The following is a 16,483-nucleotide window of genomic DNA, read 5'->3' on the forward strand; positions in this document are numbered from 1 at the left end:
AAGCGCTTTTGGACATGGATTGTGAGTATCACAACAAATTTACAACATTGACAGTTCTGTAGTTTTGAAAATTAACGCTGTTTCAGTTATTATAGGTCACAATAGCCTAAATAGTTTTCCCTATATATTCTATATAAAACTGACCTTTTTCAAAGAGCTACCAAACATAGCTAGACCCATTTCAGAGAACAAATCCTTACCTCATTTTAAAGAGTTATGATAAACTGATATAAAATGAAGAGAAAAAAAGGGGTCATGTATCTTCTAAGAGAGATTTCTCTGGTCACATTTACTTACTGTAAACTGAAATCAAAATCACACTGCTGTGACCTGGAAGTACTACTCATACTAAAATTGAGCTTGACTTCACCAAATACAACCTGCTCTCCCATTTTTCCTACCAAAATGTCAACCATACTTCCACAATGAAATTTAAACAAAAACTAGCCTCAATTTAGACCTCTGTTGCCATGCCAAGTGAAAAATTAGTGTTCAAATACCTGGCAGCCATTACGCGACTAGACCAGATGGCTCCCACGCTGGTTCCTTTAGTTTAGTTAGGCCTATAGCATTGAAAATATTATCATCAACAGTGAACCTTTCTTTGCTACACATCAAAGAATTCAGCCCATGTTCAAATTTCCAATACATATCTATCATGGCCACCAGTCTGGAGTAGTGTTTAATCCCTCCGCACAGAAATGTAGTCCTGAACAACTTAGACAAAACAACTGTTAAAGACATCAGAAATGACACAAAATGTACACGATATCAATAAATACGTTTAGAATTTAACAAGTCAAAGTAGGCATGGCTTCAAATTGGGAACTTCAGAAGTTCAAAGAACTACTTCCTAGGATAAACGACCAAGAAGTACTTCAATATCGGATTGATACCGTCAAGTAGATTATTGGTAAGATGTTGTTCGTTTAGCAAATATTTCTGTGTTTTATATATACTCCTATAACTTAAAGTCGCCCGTTCTCTAACAAACGGCGTTAAACCGAAAACAGTAATCATGGTATTCGATAATGTATTTATGATTATGTATTCTCGATAAGTAACCCGGCACTCTTCGGGCGTTGCAGTCAGCCCGCACATGGTTTTCTGTTAAATCGGAAACATACCAATTCTCTGTCTGATAGTAAACATAATTATTTACTTTTAGACTTGGAACACTCGTGTGTACAAATCATAAATTGAGCATACCGGGCTCCCTTGATCATGATACAAACCTATTTTCTGGTATACACAATTATAATTTCATTTTCTTACTTCCTTCGAAAACTAACAAATTGTTTATGAATAACTAGGCAAATCTGAAATCACAATTCTGTCTTTTCGGGTGTAAACTCTGCTTCACCCTTATACAAAATCCCACTTGTCAAAGGTTTTCTGGAAACCGGAGAGCATGTTCCTTGAAAATCAGGAAGATAGCTTACTAAAAGCGGACCAGTTTTACTCAGAAGGGTGCACATTATTTAGAAGCTTGAAGGGGGTTCCGTTTGTGTTATTGTGCCTTGAGACCCCAGGCCTTACGGCAAGGTCACATTTAGAGGTTAAATGTTAATATGGTCTGTTTCTTGTCCATTCCATAACTCTTTCATCAATGAAGGGATTTCAAAATAACTTGACATTAACGTTCCCTATATGGAGATGACGTGTCAGGCGCAAGATCAAGACCCCTAGCTTCAAGGTCAATGTCACACTTAGAAGTCAAAGGTTAACATTGTATGTTTCTTGCCGCCATTCATCTAGGGGGACTTTAAAATTACATGTCACAAATGTTCCCTAAAATGAGTTAATGAGTTGATGTGTCATGCTCAAGACCCAGACCCCTAACTACAAGGTCAAGGTTACCTTTGGAGAACAATTTATTCTGGTCACAAAATGATTCATACCTAAACTATTCTGGCATTATTTGAGCAGACAACTGTATCATTCTTGGGCACACTTTGGGGCGTTTGTCACTAATAGTGACAGGTCTTGTATGAGGTCCAGTCTTAAATAGTATTACTTAGTATATATTGAGAGTTATGTATACCTGTATTTTTCGCTATAAAATGTCAAGGTCAGACCCCTCACCAACCTCCCCCCACCCCCATACCAGATTTTTTTAATCCCCGATGTACAAGATCTTATCTGGTCCAGTCTGATAAGGGTCCATAAAACCCCTGTAGACTTGACATGTAGCCTAATTATTGTCAGAGAATAAATAATTTTAATGGCTACAGATCAATTGGTTATTACCTGTGTTTTTGCATTTTATTGATTGAAATGCCTTTTTTTTTTTTTGGAATGTACACAAATGTTTTTTTTAATTGATGCTGATTACTGTCCCGGCCAATTAAATTATAACTCTTATAGCAAAGCAATTCTCACTCCTTTACCTTTAAATAATTATATAAAACTTAAATGAAATTAAAAGTTTGTTTATTCAATGATTATGATCTTTTTATCAAAAGTAACGAAAAAAAAGATAATTGCTGGATTTTATTAGAAATTAAAAAAGCGTTCAGTTGCATTTTTAATAGATAAAATGGAATATGGACAGAAGGATTTTATATATTAAAAGTGCATAATTCCCCTTGTGTTGTCTAAATAACGTTTCTTTTATATATAATAAAATCCAGCAATAAAGAGATATCATTGTTCAAAATACACATACTTTATTATTTCTAAAAGCTATGTGCCTGAATGCATTTTTTTTTATATATTTTTGATTAAAAACAACAGCAATGATGAAATGTAATTGTTAAAAAATTTGATTATTAAAAATATGATAAAAACACTGTTGTATCTTATCACTTTGTTTATTCACCCCTAATTCAATCAAGCTTTCTAAACTAGTATAAAGGTGAGAACTGATTTGCCATGAAGGTGAGAAATATCACCTGTAATTTATGTACTGCACAGTAGCTATACAGTAGCTTATTATGATAAACAGAAGCAAGTCTATCAATGGTCCAGGCTTGAGTATTGGCCATTACCACCAATACGCAGACCTTATCATTCCCATAGGCCACATACCAGGCATACCAGAATCAGTGTCTTTAAAACTTCAAGTAATTTCTTGAATACTGACGGTTAAAAATAAATACAAAAATGTACTATAGTCTATTTATTTATTAACGGTTAATGTGACACACAGATAGCTACACAAGAAATTACTTGAATATCGATGTTTCAAAATAAATGCTATAGCCTATTCATTTATAAACAGTTAATGTGACACACAGATAGCCACACGGAAATTGCATGCAGATATAGACTTGTCATAGTACGCTTATCAGCGACCACTACTGCGGTAAATATAAAGTGGTAGTATTGGACTGGGAATTCATGGCATGTAATGCCAACTATTAACAAGTAGGTAACTCTTTCTTTAACTTCATATTCCAAAATCTCGCTGAACGTGGCAATTTTTCTCGCTAGTTAGATATGCATATAAAACATAAAACGTACAAAAAGCTTGTTAGACATGAACTCACTAGCACAACGCCTTATCCACACGTTCATGAAATATTGTTTATTCAATAATGACGTTTTCTACCTCATTTCAGAGTAATTAACGGAAATATAATGAATATTCATGAAGGGGTAGATATCAAAAGAAAGATGTGAGCACCTAATCATGGAGAATTGAATGAAATACAGCACATAGTAATCATGTATTTGAATGTTTTGTAAAATCCATAAAACAATATTTGCCGTTCATAAGACTTCGAGGTTCATACAAAGTTAATAGCAAAAATCGATTGCGAAAATATGGATTAATTTTCCAAAATATTACCATTTTTGCAAGGAGTCCAAAAAATGCACATGGTCGTTCACACAAATCCCATCAACAAAATGTAGTTACCGATAGCTGATTACTAGTTTAAGTACTATTTGCTGAATTAGGCCTCTGTTTGCTCGTAGAGCCAGCAATCGGTATTTGCAGGTTCGCATCCGACCGACCCCAGGACACTATTTCTGTTAATATCAAATGACTCATTGCATCAATCACAGAGCACCATGGTACAAAATGCGCATTGCATATTATTGTGAAGGAAACCAGGACCGCTTTCAGATTAGTTCGTACTAGTTTATCTTAGCTCGGTTGTTATGAAAGCTTTCAGCGTATTTGAATCACTCTCGAGGCCTTTTCCTGAAAACGCTAGTACTTTATTTCAAGATTTTGCTGTTTGCATCTAAGGCTTGAAACTACCAATTGCATTTTGACTAAGTTCCTTTGACTACTTTGAACACTGTTCCAGAAAATGAAGAGTAGTCTTCTAATTAGACTGGTCCCCTGCGAACTTCAAAAAAGCCATTTTGAATGGGAACCAATATTGGACAGGGAACCAGATTATCTTCTAATAAAAAATTGTTTTGCTTTGGTACCTATTCCTTCTGACAGCATTCACACAAATGTCACTTGTTTATTTTTAGATGTTATAGTTATTATGGAAGTAACTGTGTTCCGCACTGCTGTACAATGATCCACACAACTAAAATAAGATTACTACTTTTTTCACGGTTTATTGAAGTAGGGAACCAGTAATGGAAGTAGGGAACCAGTAATGGAATTCGAAATTTCCTGGTGATTATGTATCGGCATTCTTCGGGCGTTACTGTTGCTCAAATCGCACGTCGATTTCCATTAAATCTAAACAATACCAATTCTTACGTTCCTTGAAAACCAGTAAGATAGCTTTTAGTTTCTAGTGTACAAAAAGCAGACCGGTTTCACGCGAAGAGTGTACATTACTTAGAAACTGGAAGCGGGTTCCGTTTGACAATGTGTTATTTACATCCGGCGTGGCAAGTGCGCGTGAGGTACATCACCTGGTTTGTATACGCTTTCATTTTCTGTGGCGTTGAACGAAGTTTTGCTTTCAAGGTTCGGCGTTTGTCTATTGTATACACTGTCAACGGATCACGCTGTTTTGACAATAAACTTTTTTTATTTAAACTTTCCTATCGGTACAGTTTGTTAACAATGAAATGTTTCAAGTGACCAAGGTCACCTTTTAATTGGAAAAATACATCTGCCGACACGTCTGCATTCATTTAATAATGGACCACTTCGTGTTTTAAAAGCTTCCGAGGGTATAAATATAAGTTGAAACGATGCACGCTGGCAGTTAGAGTAGATACCAAAAACAATCGCTTACAAAAGAATCGTGAGGATGACGGGATTGAAAATAGCGTTACTCTTCGGCTGTTTGACACTAGTTGCGGGGCGTACTACTACTGTACAGAAAACTTCACTGTCTTTGACGGAAGATTCTGAAGGTATGGAACATTTTATTGGACTTCATTTATAAAGTAAAAAGGTGTTAAAACGATGCATCGAAAAATAAAGATATTTGAGATTTTGATACATGTCAAGAGATATTGACTTAATGATTTAGTTAAGTCGTAAACATAGTTTAGAGATTGTCCAGAATCGCGCGTGTACATTTTCTTTGAACATTTTATGGTTTTATATATATTTGGATACAGCAAATAGGCATATAAAACAAAACATGTTGTAGATGTTCAAATTTGTTATTCAAAGAACCTGTTTTCAAACATCAGCAAGTTTTTATTGTTTTTTTTTTTTTTGTTGTTTTTGTGAGTTTCACGCTAAAAGTTGTTAATAGGCTCTGACCTCTAAATTTTAGCTAAAAATGACCTTTCTTTAAAATTGAAATTTGGTCGTATTTTTCTTAACTATCTTAAAAATGCCAAAAATAAAGCCCGCCTAAGGAATCGAACCCGGGCAGATGCGGCAATAAAAACCTTTCCGTTACAGAGGAATATGTGTAGATGGAGTTAAATATAGATATCTTTAATTCTAACACAATCCGATTCAGTTTCCTATTAAACAAAGAAGGCTGAAAACAGTGAATTATTATACAACAATTCACTGTTCTGACATCACAATTATTACGTCACAGCGTCAAACGGCATAGCTGCGCACTGGAAAATAAACCGATTGAAAACTGGTAAATATTTAATGAATGCCGTCAAGGCTGTACTTAATTGACCATGGTAACGTGTTAGAGTCGAAATAATATATCTCATTTAGTGATTTGTCGCTGAATGAATCATTGTTTGCCGTTCAGATGCGTATTATTATATCACTCGGGCTGCGCTCTCGTGATATAATTCCTTCGCATTTGAACTCAAAACGATGATTAATTCAACGACAAATCACTAAATGAGATATATTATTTCTTAATTAAGGCAGTTTACCTCGAGTAAAGCGTTACAAACGCTTTTCGATTCTCGGTATGAAAATTAGTAAAAACAACTATTTCTCAAGTGCTTCTATAACTGTCAATAATTAAGATTCAAAGCTTTCTTAAAAATTCAGCTGCTGCATTAATTTCCTGATACCTATTGTTTTGTCGTAAGATCAGGAGGACAGTGCCTTTATATGTTCAGTTGTGTACGATGCATCATTGTGACTATTCTATCATAATTTTAATTTGAATTAGCTTTTTAAACATGGTACGCATAGGAGCCTATAGCAATTGTAGATTACGCAATTAATTGAAATTTCAAAATATCTTTTGATTATATAAGATAGACAATAAGAAGCAGGAATTCCCTCAATATTTTGAAAGGTTGTTTTATAAGTTCTTTAATTCCGGGTCGTCAAGACAAGTCCGTATTACGATAAGATTTTTTTTTCTTTAAAAACAGCGAAAAAGACCGAAGCATTTGAATTCTAATGAGACATTTTATACCTGGTTTTCTGTGCAGTTTCAAATGTAGTGGCAAGTTGAGAACCAGCTGTTGCAGCATATAAACCCAAAGACATTCCTCTAAATGAAAGCTGTTGCCTTTATGTGTAACTTGTCGAAAATTGTCTGAACTTCGCAGATACATTGTATTTTAGTTTGAGTTATGTTCAAAATTAACATAATAACGGGCCATTGACTAGCTTTAACACAAACCTAATTTTGTTTTCAATTGCTGTACGTACAGATGCAGACGAACTAGATCTAACCGACATTCTGCAGACCGTTCTTGGCTACTCTGACGTCACTTCCGGTGAACAATATGGCGACATTGTTCAAGGCTGCAGCAAAGGGAAATGCGAGTTTTGCAAGAAAATGTTCAAATTTAACGGTAATCTACGGCTTATTTATATCTTACTTAATATGATTTAAGGTGCTTGCCAACCTGCACTTAATGAATATATGGTATCTAGTCTTTACATGTTGGCACCGTTATGTAGAATGAAAAACAACATGTCACCGACATTGAACTATTTTAGACCAAGTTTACCGTAGAACAAATGTCAAAAATCAATTGTATGTTGCCGGACTACTTTCCTTTGATAGTATGACCTGACAAAAGTCAATTATGACAAATATTTTTTTCTAAAATAGTTTTAAACTGTTTATCGTACTCTAATAGTGTGTAGAGAGTAGATTGCTTCCAAAATAATTTGACCAGATGAGCTATTTTAAAGTGACTAAAGTAAGCTTAAAGGAGTTCAGTTTTGTCTGAAACGTTGACCATAAAATATGTGAAGAAACTTGTTGGTTTGTCTCCTGATTTACTCTGTTGTGTACACAAGAATGAATTGTCATATTTTCAGTCTGCTTCGTAGCGACCTTAGAAAAGGACGCGGTCGTGCTAGCGGTTACATTAGGCAAGAGACAGATATTCAAAACAGTCATCAAAGGTATTTAACTTTTTTACATAATATTTTTATATACCTATATAAATTCTGTAAAATACGACTTGTACCTCACAAATATATATGAAGAGACAGACTAATTTCATGTTGTACAAGATCTGCGTTGAAACCCAATCCAGAATCATACGTGTATCCAAATTTATAACCCGGTTCTGTAAATAGTCCAAATCGAGCGTCTCGACGGGTCGGTATCAGGATAAGATTTTGTTTAACCTTTAGCCTGCTGCCGGCAAGTGAGGCTACCTTTGCTACCAGCGCAGACCAAAACCAGCCTGCATATTCGTGCAGTCTGATTTTGATCTGCAGTGTACGCTATGCAGTCAGTAAATTTTCGGTGAACACCCCTTCAAATGATAAATGGTATAGCCCAAATTGAATGATCGACCAGTCAATTTTAGAAATTTAGTAGGCTTACGGTTAAGGACACAAAAAAGACCAAAGCTTTCGAATCATGAAGGCTTCTTCTTTTACCCGGCTTTTCTGTGAGAAAAATTGTAAATGAACTGGCAACCTGAGAACCAGCTACTGCAATATATAAATAGAAAATTGCAAGCGTCTGATACGTACATGTTTATCATTTACGTTGAATATTTTATCACGCTTTTCAATTTAAACGAAGCACAGGAATTCAACGTGATTAACCCTTACCATGCTAGACACGATTTATTCTGCCTAAGTTGCGACCAGTGTAGATCATAATTAGCATGCACATCCATGCAGCCAGATTATGATCTGCACTGTTCGCCATTCAGTCAGTATCTTTTTGGTAAGCACTCCTTTTGACAATTAATTCTGCTGTCCGAATTGAAAGATGGACAAGTTCATTATAGAAATTCAGCAGGGTAAGGATTAAACATGAATATTGTTGTGATGTTTCTTAAGGCATACTTAATGAAGGTTCCAATCTAAAAATTTATTTGTATTGTTACGGTGTGTATTATTTGTACATGAAGGTATCTAATAAAAAGCTGGGTCATTACAATAGCAGCTTGATCCGTGAATGTTGTATGAGACTGTCGTAGATTTCACCAGACCGAGTCACACTTGACGATTGGTGTTCAAAGCCTATCAAAATCAACTTAATCCGAAAACAACACGTTGCTGTTTTAATAAACCTATAGCATTTCTGTATGTCTTTTTGCCTGTCTGTCTATGTACTACGGTATATTTCATCTACTCTACTTAAAAAATAGTGACAGTTTTTAACAAAATATTTGAAACGAGGACACTGCAAAATCGCATTCTGTCATGATGATTTTTCGTAATTTCGAAGGCACGACATAACAGCGGATGGCGCCAAAATGATTTGTTGTGTTGTCGTGTTGTTGTTCCATCGGAGGTGCCAATATGACAGTCCAGTATGCCAGAAACCAGTCACCATCGCATTCGGACATGAGCATGCCTATAGTAGATATACACTTTTGCCCGTATTTGCTGTAATGTGATGTATGTTTCTTTTCAGTTCCTAATCCACCAAAAGTTTGCAAGAAATCAATTCCACATGTCCCGTTTATAACCAACGTCTGCTTACAGGTCAAGGACGTAAATCTCAAGGAAGCTTCCGGTTGCGTCTATGTCTCCTTCAAGGTAAATGCAATGTGACACCGCGGAATCTGGCCAGGTTTTAGTGGTGATTTAGACTACCATTACATTTTTAAATAATTATACTATTAATAGACATCACAACAGCAGTGTTAAATACTGTTAAATAAAAAACTCACATTATATGTATAAGAAAATCGGATGACAACAAAGAATGTACAAATTGATTAATAATATTTACAATTTAATAGATTTTTTTAGTTTAAGGTAAAACAATTCTCGGCGAAAATTGCGTGTTTCAAGATACCTACCAGTGATGGTGTGAACCAGATAACAGAAGCTGAGCCGGGGCAGGCTGAAGAACATGGTACCAGACCTGAAAACAACGAGGAGACAGTCGTTACGTTTGAGAGTATGAATACGACAGCTTAGATGCGAAAATAGATTCTTCTCATTCAATATTTCAACCTCTTATATGTCAGAAAAATGTTGAAATATATTATTGACACTTGCATGTTAGAATGCTTATTCCTTACAACTTCTTTTCTTCTCCTTCAATTAACGTATGTGACCGTACTATTATTCAGATATTTAGTTTATACTAATTTGTTTTAGCTCGATTGTGATGAAAGCTTCAAGCTTATTTTAACCACTCTCAAGTCTGCTTCCTGGAAAAACCAGTACAGGTGTCATATGAAAAGTCATGGTCGTGACCCCAGTGGGGTTCGAACCCACGCCACCTGGATTGAGCGGCCGACACCTTATCCACTAGACCAGCGCTCCCCTTAAATACAGATATTTGATAAGACAAAAAACAATATCATTACCTTATTGCATGTTAAGAGTCCAAAAAATTCCATAAAAGTCGCTTAACAATACTGTACAAATATTCATCCATTTTACACATATTGTACACATAATGTGCTATTCTACACATATTGTACACATAATGTGCCATTTTACACTTATTGTACACATAATGTGCTATTTTACAGATAATGTACACATAATGTGCCATTTTACACATATTGTACACATAATGTGCTATTTTACACATATTGTACACATAATGTGCCATTTTACACATATTGTACACATAATGTGCTATTTTACTATTATTGTACACATAATGTGCTATTTTACTATTATTTTACACATATTGTGCCATTTTACAAATATTGTACACATATTGTGCCATTTTACATATATTGTACAGATTCCTGTTAGACAGACTTAAAATTAAGAATTGGCAAAGCATCAAGAGTTGAGTTAAAAGTTCCTAAATGTTTACTGTAATATTATTCTTGTTACTCTGTCATGATTTCCCGAATAAACTTGTTTAAAAAATAAGATTGACTAACGCCATGCTTGCTGTTAACGTAGACGACTTTTTTACTTCTGCTTTGTATGTGTGATAAAAATGGCAATAAAAATACAATAAAAAGACATTCTTGATGTGATGTATAATTCTATTAATAGGCCATAAAATATACTATAGAATATTATATTTGTGAGTCCTATTCAAAGGAACCTATGTCCGTTTTAGAAGTTAATCCTATTTAAAGATTTACATGTTCATTTGAATTGTAAATCCTGCCTAAATGCCGTACATGTCACTTGTAGCAGTATATACTGCCTAAAGGTGTTCATGTCACTTGTTAAAATAAATCCTGCATAAATGTATACATGCCACTTGTTAAAGAAAATCCTGCCCAAATATGTACATATCATTTGTAAAAGTAAATCCTGCAAAATTGTGTACATGTCACCTGTTAAAGACAGTCCTGCCACATATCACTTGTAAAAGTAAATCCTGCATTTAGGTGTGCATGTCATTTGTAGCAGTAAATCTTGCTTGAAGGTGTACATGTCTCTTGTAGCAGTAAATCCTGCCTAAAGGTGTACATCTCACTTGTAGCAGTAAATTCTGCCTAAAGGTGTACATGTCGATTATACTAGAAAACCGGTCTGAAGCAGTACGTTTTATCAACTATCCTAGTAAATTCTATCTAGAGTAGTCCATGCCACTGATAATACAAAATCCTGTCTAAAGGGGTTCATGTCAGTTATATTCATAAATACTACCTGAAAGAGTACTTAGCAAATACTGTCTAAAGAAGTTTTTAGTAAATCTTACCTCAAGGAGTAAATATCCTTTAAAATAGTGAATACTGTGCCTATCTGCATCATGTACCAGTAAATGTCAATCTTAATAGTGCATCATGTCTAAGGGAGTTTGTCAATTATCATCTCTGTTATGTACATCCTGTGCTCCTATGTCAACTTGTTTATGCCAACATATTGTTAAATGGAACACGGCCTCATTTTGAACGTGTTCTTTTTGCAGTTCTTGTGAAGTGAAATATTTCATTTACATTCCACCAGATGCACACCATCATGGAATTATCATGAGCAGATATGAGAGTACACCTGCCTTTTGAAATAGAAGTATAGGGGCCTCCGTGGCCGAGTGGCTAAGATTGCTGACTTCTAATCACTTGCTCCTAACCAATTATGGGTTCGACCCTCACTCGAGGCGTTGAATCCTTCATGTAATGAAGACATCCAGCTGGCCTGCAGAAGACCGATGGTTCTATCCATGTGACCGCCTGTGGTGAAATAATGCACGGAGGGGCACCTTGGGTTTACCTCCAGCTGGAAGGTCGCCATATTACCGAAACGTTAAACACAGCAAAAATGAATAAGAAGTAACTTAAGTACAAGAGAGGATAGAAATAAACTCATTGAATTCAAAAGTTTAATACTTTTCGTATAACTTTATATCTAAATGTTTCATTACATATTCATACTTCGTTGACGGTCTATTTCGGACCCACCACAGCCTTGTTTTGAACTGTTTTTCCCTGCCACCTGAATTTTGCGGACACTTAGCATTATCTTTTGAGAAAAGAAATCAATCAACACCAAGTCATAAAAGAAAGGGTTGTTCCACATGAAGATTGAACGGCGTATAAAACATGTATATTACTCTTCATTACAATTGTCAGTTTACTGATATATACATTGAATTCCGGAAAAGGAATGCATAAAAGGGCCACATTTTCGTACAGTTCAGTGCCTTTAAAAACTCACCATTTACAAAGAACTGTTACATATCTTCATTTTTATGCATCTGCAATAACGTCCCAGTGCTGCTGAAATTTCACATAACTATGTAAAATGTAGTTTTCAGCAATTGCTTATCTTTACGTTTTTACAAAAATAGCACTCTTTTGAAATGGGGACAACTTTTAAGAATATTCTAAGTATCCCTCGTACAGGACAGAATGGCAGAACATGTAATGGTCAAGTGTCGGCCCGGTACAATTTCTCCTTCTTTGTTGTATAGTAAAACAAGCACTTTTGGACATGGGTTGAGAATATCACCACAAATGTACAACATTCACAGTTCTGTAGTTTTGAAGATCAACACTGTTTCAGTTATTATAGAATTGAAAATACTATCATCAACAATGAATTTTTCTTGCTACACATCAAAGAATTCAGTTCATGTTCAAATTTCCAATACATATCTTTCATGGCTACCAGTCTGGAGTGGTTTTAAATCCCTCCGTACAAAAATGTAGTCCTGAATAGATTAGACAAAACAACCGTTAAAGACACCAGAAATGACACAAAATGTATACAATGTCAATAAATACGTTTAGAATTCAACAGGTCAGAGTAGGGAAGCCTTTTTAGAGCATTTTTTTCAACATACCTAAAAATATATATTTTTGTTGTCGAACGATCTGGAAGCTAGTTGCTTTAAAACAAATGAAAAGCTTGTTAAAATCCTAGAGGTCATATTTATGACCCTATCCTTATGGAACTTGGTCAGAATGTTTATTCTGATGATTCCTAGGCCAAATTCGAAACTGGGTCATTTGGGATAAAAAGCTAGGCCACCACTCAAATTAAAGGAAAAGCATGTAAACAATGTAAAGAACACATTAATGACCCAATATTCATGAAACTTGATTACAGTGATTATCTTGATGATTCCAAGTTTAAAAGTTGAGCGATATAGAGTCATCATGACACTTCATATCCTGTAATTCGTCTTGAGCGCACTACAAGTATGTGTCAAATGTTCTCCTTGGTCTTTCTTAAGTTTGCTTATCGCGGCCAGGTAACTGGATCAACTCTTCACCTTGCCAGTAATCGGTCATCTAATTATATTTACGTCACAACATCGTAGTACGGTGACCAAATATGGTAATCGACCTCATTTATTAGTTCTTGCGTATGCGCTAAACACCATAATCAGAAAAGAACTACATCAGTATTATTAAGTTTATTCTTCATACATGCCATCATGAGCGAAGCTACTGTATGTGTAGGAAAAAGTGTTTAAAAGTAAAGGTAGATTCTAACTAGATGTTGATCCACTCTCATGTATATAGAAAGTTAATCTTTGTTTGACCTTTATTTATATATATATATATGACTGTATATTTTTATAGACCAGAAACTGTTTAGTCTAATAAAATCTTCTTCTTTTTCTTCTTTCTTAAATGACAGCGTTGTAAAGAGAAGATATCTAATCACTTAAAGTAATGATTTGTTTTTTTATCAAGAAACAATATGTTGACCATCGGGATTTATTGCATGTTTCTCGGAAAACTTTTGGTAAAGAGAGAAAAACGTCTTGCTATTTCGGAGTGAAAGTCATTTTCGATAATTGAGTATAAAGAAGCATGCATATTTCTTTCTGATACGTCACTACAGAATTAATTTTTACAGCGCCAATTCCTTTCAGATTTTTTTATTTACATATTCCACGGCTACGAATGCAGAACAACATTCCAAGACCTCTACTAGACTTCTTAAAGAACGCAGCGGAGGACCAGACACCACCACTTCAACCTAATAGGCTCTCGGTCTGCACTGAAATTAAATATGACGGTGGAGAAATGTGTTGCGAAGAAATTAAGCAAAAAAAACAAAAAACAAAAACAAAAAAAAAACTGAAATTCTTAAACACATGGCGAAGAAAAGAAAACTCACTGAAGAAGAACAATTTCATAATTATATATATTTTTATGCCCCTTTTGCGTCCATGATACTTTTTTTGTGAAGTATAACTTGAAAAGACTTAATAGCATTGACTGAAACTTCACATAATCATAAAGGCCATTGACACAAAGTGCACTGTCAGAGAACCATAACTCTATCTTAACTAGTTTTTGAATTATACAAAATAAAGTTTGTCTGGAGCATTGCTTGAAAAGTGTTCATGGCATTTCTTTAATCTTAACATAATGATAAAGGTCATTGACGGAAAGTGCAGTGTCAAAGAATTTTAATTCTACTTTACCTAGTTTTAAGTGATCTCCCTTTATTATACAAAATAGAACTTGTCCTGAGCATTACTTGAAAAACATTAATGGCATTACATTGAAACTTTACACATTGATAGATGCCATTGATGGAAAGTGTTGTGTTAAAAAACATAACTCTACCTTACCTAGTTTTTTTAATTATCCCCTTTATTCAATTTTCTTCTCTTTTTTTATCTCCATTTATGTAGTTTCTTACACGTTATTCCCCATATAGAGACAAGCATATGCACTGGGGAGCATCATTTTGTTTCATCGAATCCTTGTTATTATATGAAGTCAATGAAAACAGACTTACCCAGAATGTTCACTTATTACAGAATTACTTTTGGTCAATTCAAAATTGCGTTTTTAGATACGGATACGAGTATAGATTGTCAGGACTACCAAACTGTAAAAAGACCCATTACGACTGCAAGTAATTCTAGTATTGTATGAGGCCATGATAAAAGAATGTACTTATCAAATGCTTTTTTTTCACACTCGAAGTAAACCAATACATGTGTGTATAAAACCTTGTCAGGGAATAACTCGCTAGCTATGATAGGTATTGTCATGATTCTATATAGATTGTACATATTGTTAGATGTCAATGCGAGGGTGTGTAGCGACAAGGAACCATAACTCAAAGTGCTCCCCTTCTGAATTATCTACCTTCTTTTGAAAACATTGTCCAGGGAATAACTTGAATACTATGTAAGGCATTGGCTTCATAATTTATATCTTGATAAGAGGTCCGTAAGAGGGAATGCAATGACAAAGAACCATAACTCTGAGTACGCCTACTTTTTATATTATCTTGCTTTTTTAGAATACTTTCTCCGGAGTATAACTTGAATAGTATAAACATATTGAATGCATACTTTACGTACTTACAGATGTCAGTCACAGGGAGTGTAGTGACAAGTAATTATAACTTTGGGTGGCCTCAATTTTGAATTATCTTCTTTTCTTGAATAACTTGTCCACTACTTAACTTGAATGCTGTATAATGTATTGACTTCATACTTTACATATAAAAGAGGTCGTTGATAGGAAGTGAGGTCTTTAGGAACCATAACCTAAGTGCTCACGTTTTTTTTAATTAATTCCCTATTTGAAAAACCTTGTCAAGACTTTGTAAGATTTTGACTTCATACTTTACTTAAGAAATGAAATGATGTTTTTTCGGTGTTCATGCGAAATGAACGACAGAATAGGATCGGCATATCGATAAATCGCGCTAGCAATTCATGTTTAATTTTCAATAGAAAAGAATAGGGCGAATGTAAATATATATTGATACAACTCAGAGAGAGACAGAGAGAGAGTGAAGTGGTAAAATACAGCTCTTGCTGCCAATATTTTTTCTTAACACAGACCCCGTCTTGATGATTTCTAGTTCAAGTTTGAATCCGTGTCATATGGGGTAAAAAAACTAGATCACACAATCAAATTAAAGGAAAATCTTGTTAACCCTCTAGAGGCCACATTTATGACCCTATCTTCATGAATCTTGGTCAGAGTATATTTGTCTTGATAAACGTGAGACCAAGCTGGGTCATGTGGGGTCTAAAACTAGATCACTTGGTCAAATCAAAGGAAAGCTTGTTAACACTCTATGAGGCCATATTCATGATCCAATCTTCATGAAACTTGGTCAAAATGTTTATATTGATGATCGTTTGTCCAAGTTTAAATCTGGGTTATGTGGGGTCAAAAACTAGAGCACTAGATCAGATCAAAGGAAAATCTTGATAACACTCTAGAGACCATATTTTTATTCTATTCATACAACTTGGTCAGAATGTTTGGTATAATGAAGTCTTGTACTATTTCGACTCTGGGTATTGTACGAATAGAATCAAAGGAAAAGCGTGTTTATACTCTGGAAACCACATTTTTGCTCCTTTTTTCACGAAACTTTGTAAGAATG

The 16,483-nt window shown here is 34.8% G+C and overlaps 1 protein-coding gene across 1 annotated transcript; it reads left to right on the forward strand.

Annotated features, from left to right (window-relative positions):
- The first annotated feature begins 5,088 nt into the window (after positions 1 to 5,088).
- Positions 5,089 to 10,674, forward strand: LOC123541770 (uncharacterized). Its single transcript, XM_045327364.2, has 5 exons — positions 5,089 to 5,280; positions 6,964 to 7,107; positions 7,583 to 7,669; positions 9,147 to 9,271; positions 9,488 to 10,674. Exons 1-5 carry the CDS (start codon positions 5,175 to 5,177, stop codon positions 9,656 to 9,658), a joined length of 633 nt encoding a protein of 210 aa, XP_045183299.2. The 5' UTR covers positions 5,089 to 5,174; the 3' UTR covers positions 9,659 to 10,674.
- Positions 10,675 to 16,483: the final 5,809 nt, after the last annotated feature.

The sequence above is a fragment of the Mercenaria mercenaria genome, chromosome 19, assembly GCF_021730395.1.
Source record: "Mercenaria mercenaria strain notata chromosome 19, MADL_Memer_1, whole genome shotgun sequence".
NCBI classification, from domain to species: domain Eukaryota; kingdom Metazoa; phylum Mollusca; class Bivalvia; order Venerida; family Veneridae; genus Mercenaria; species Mercenaria mercenaria.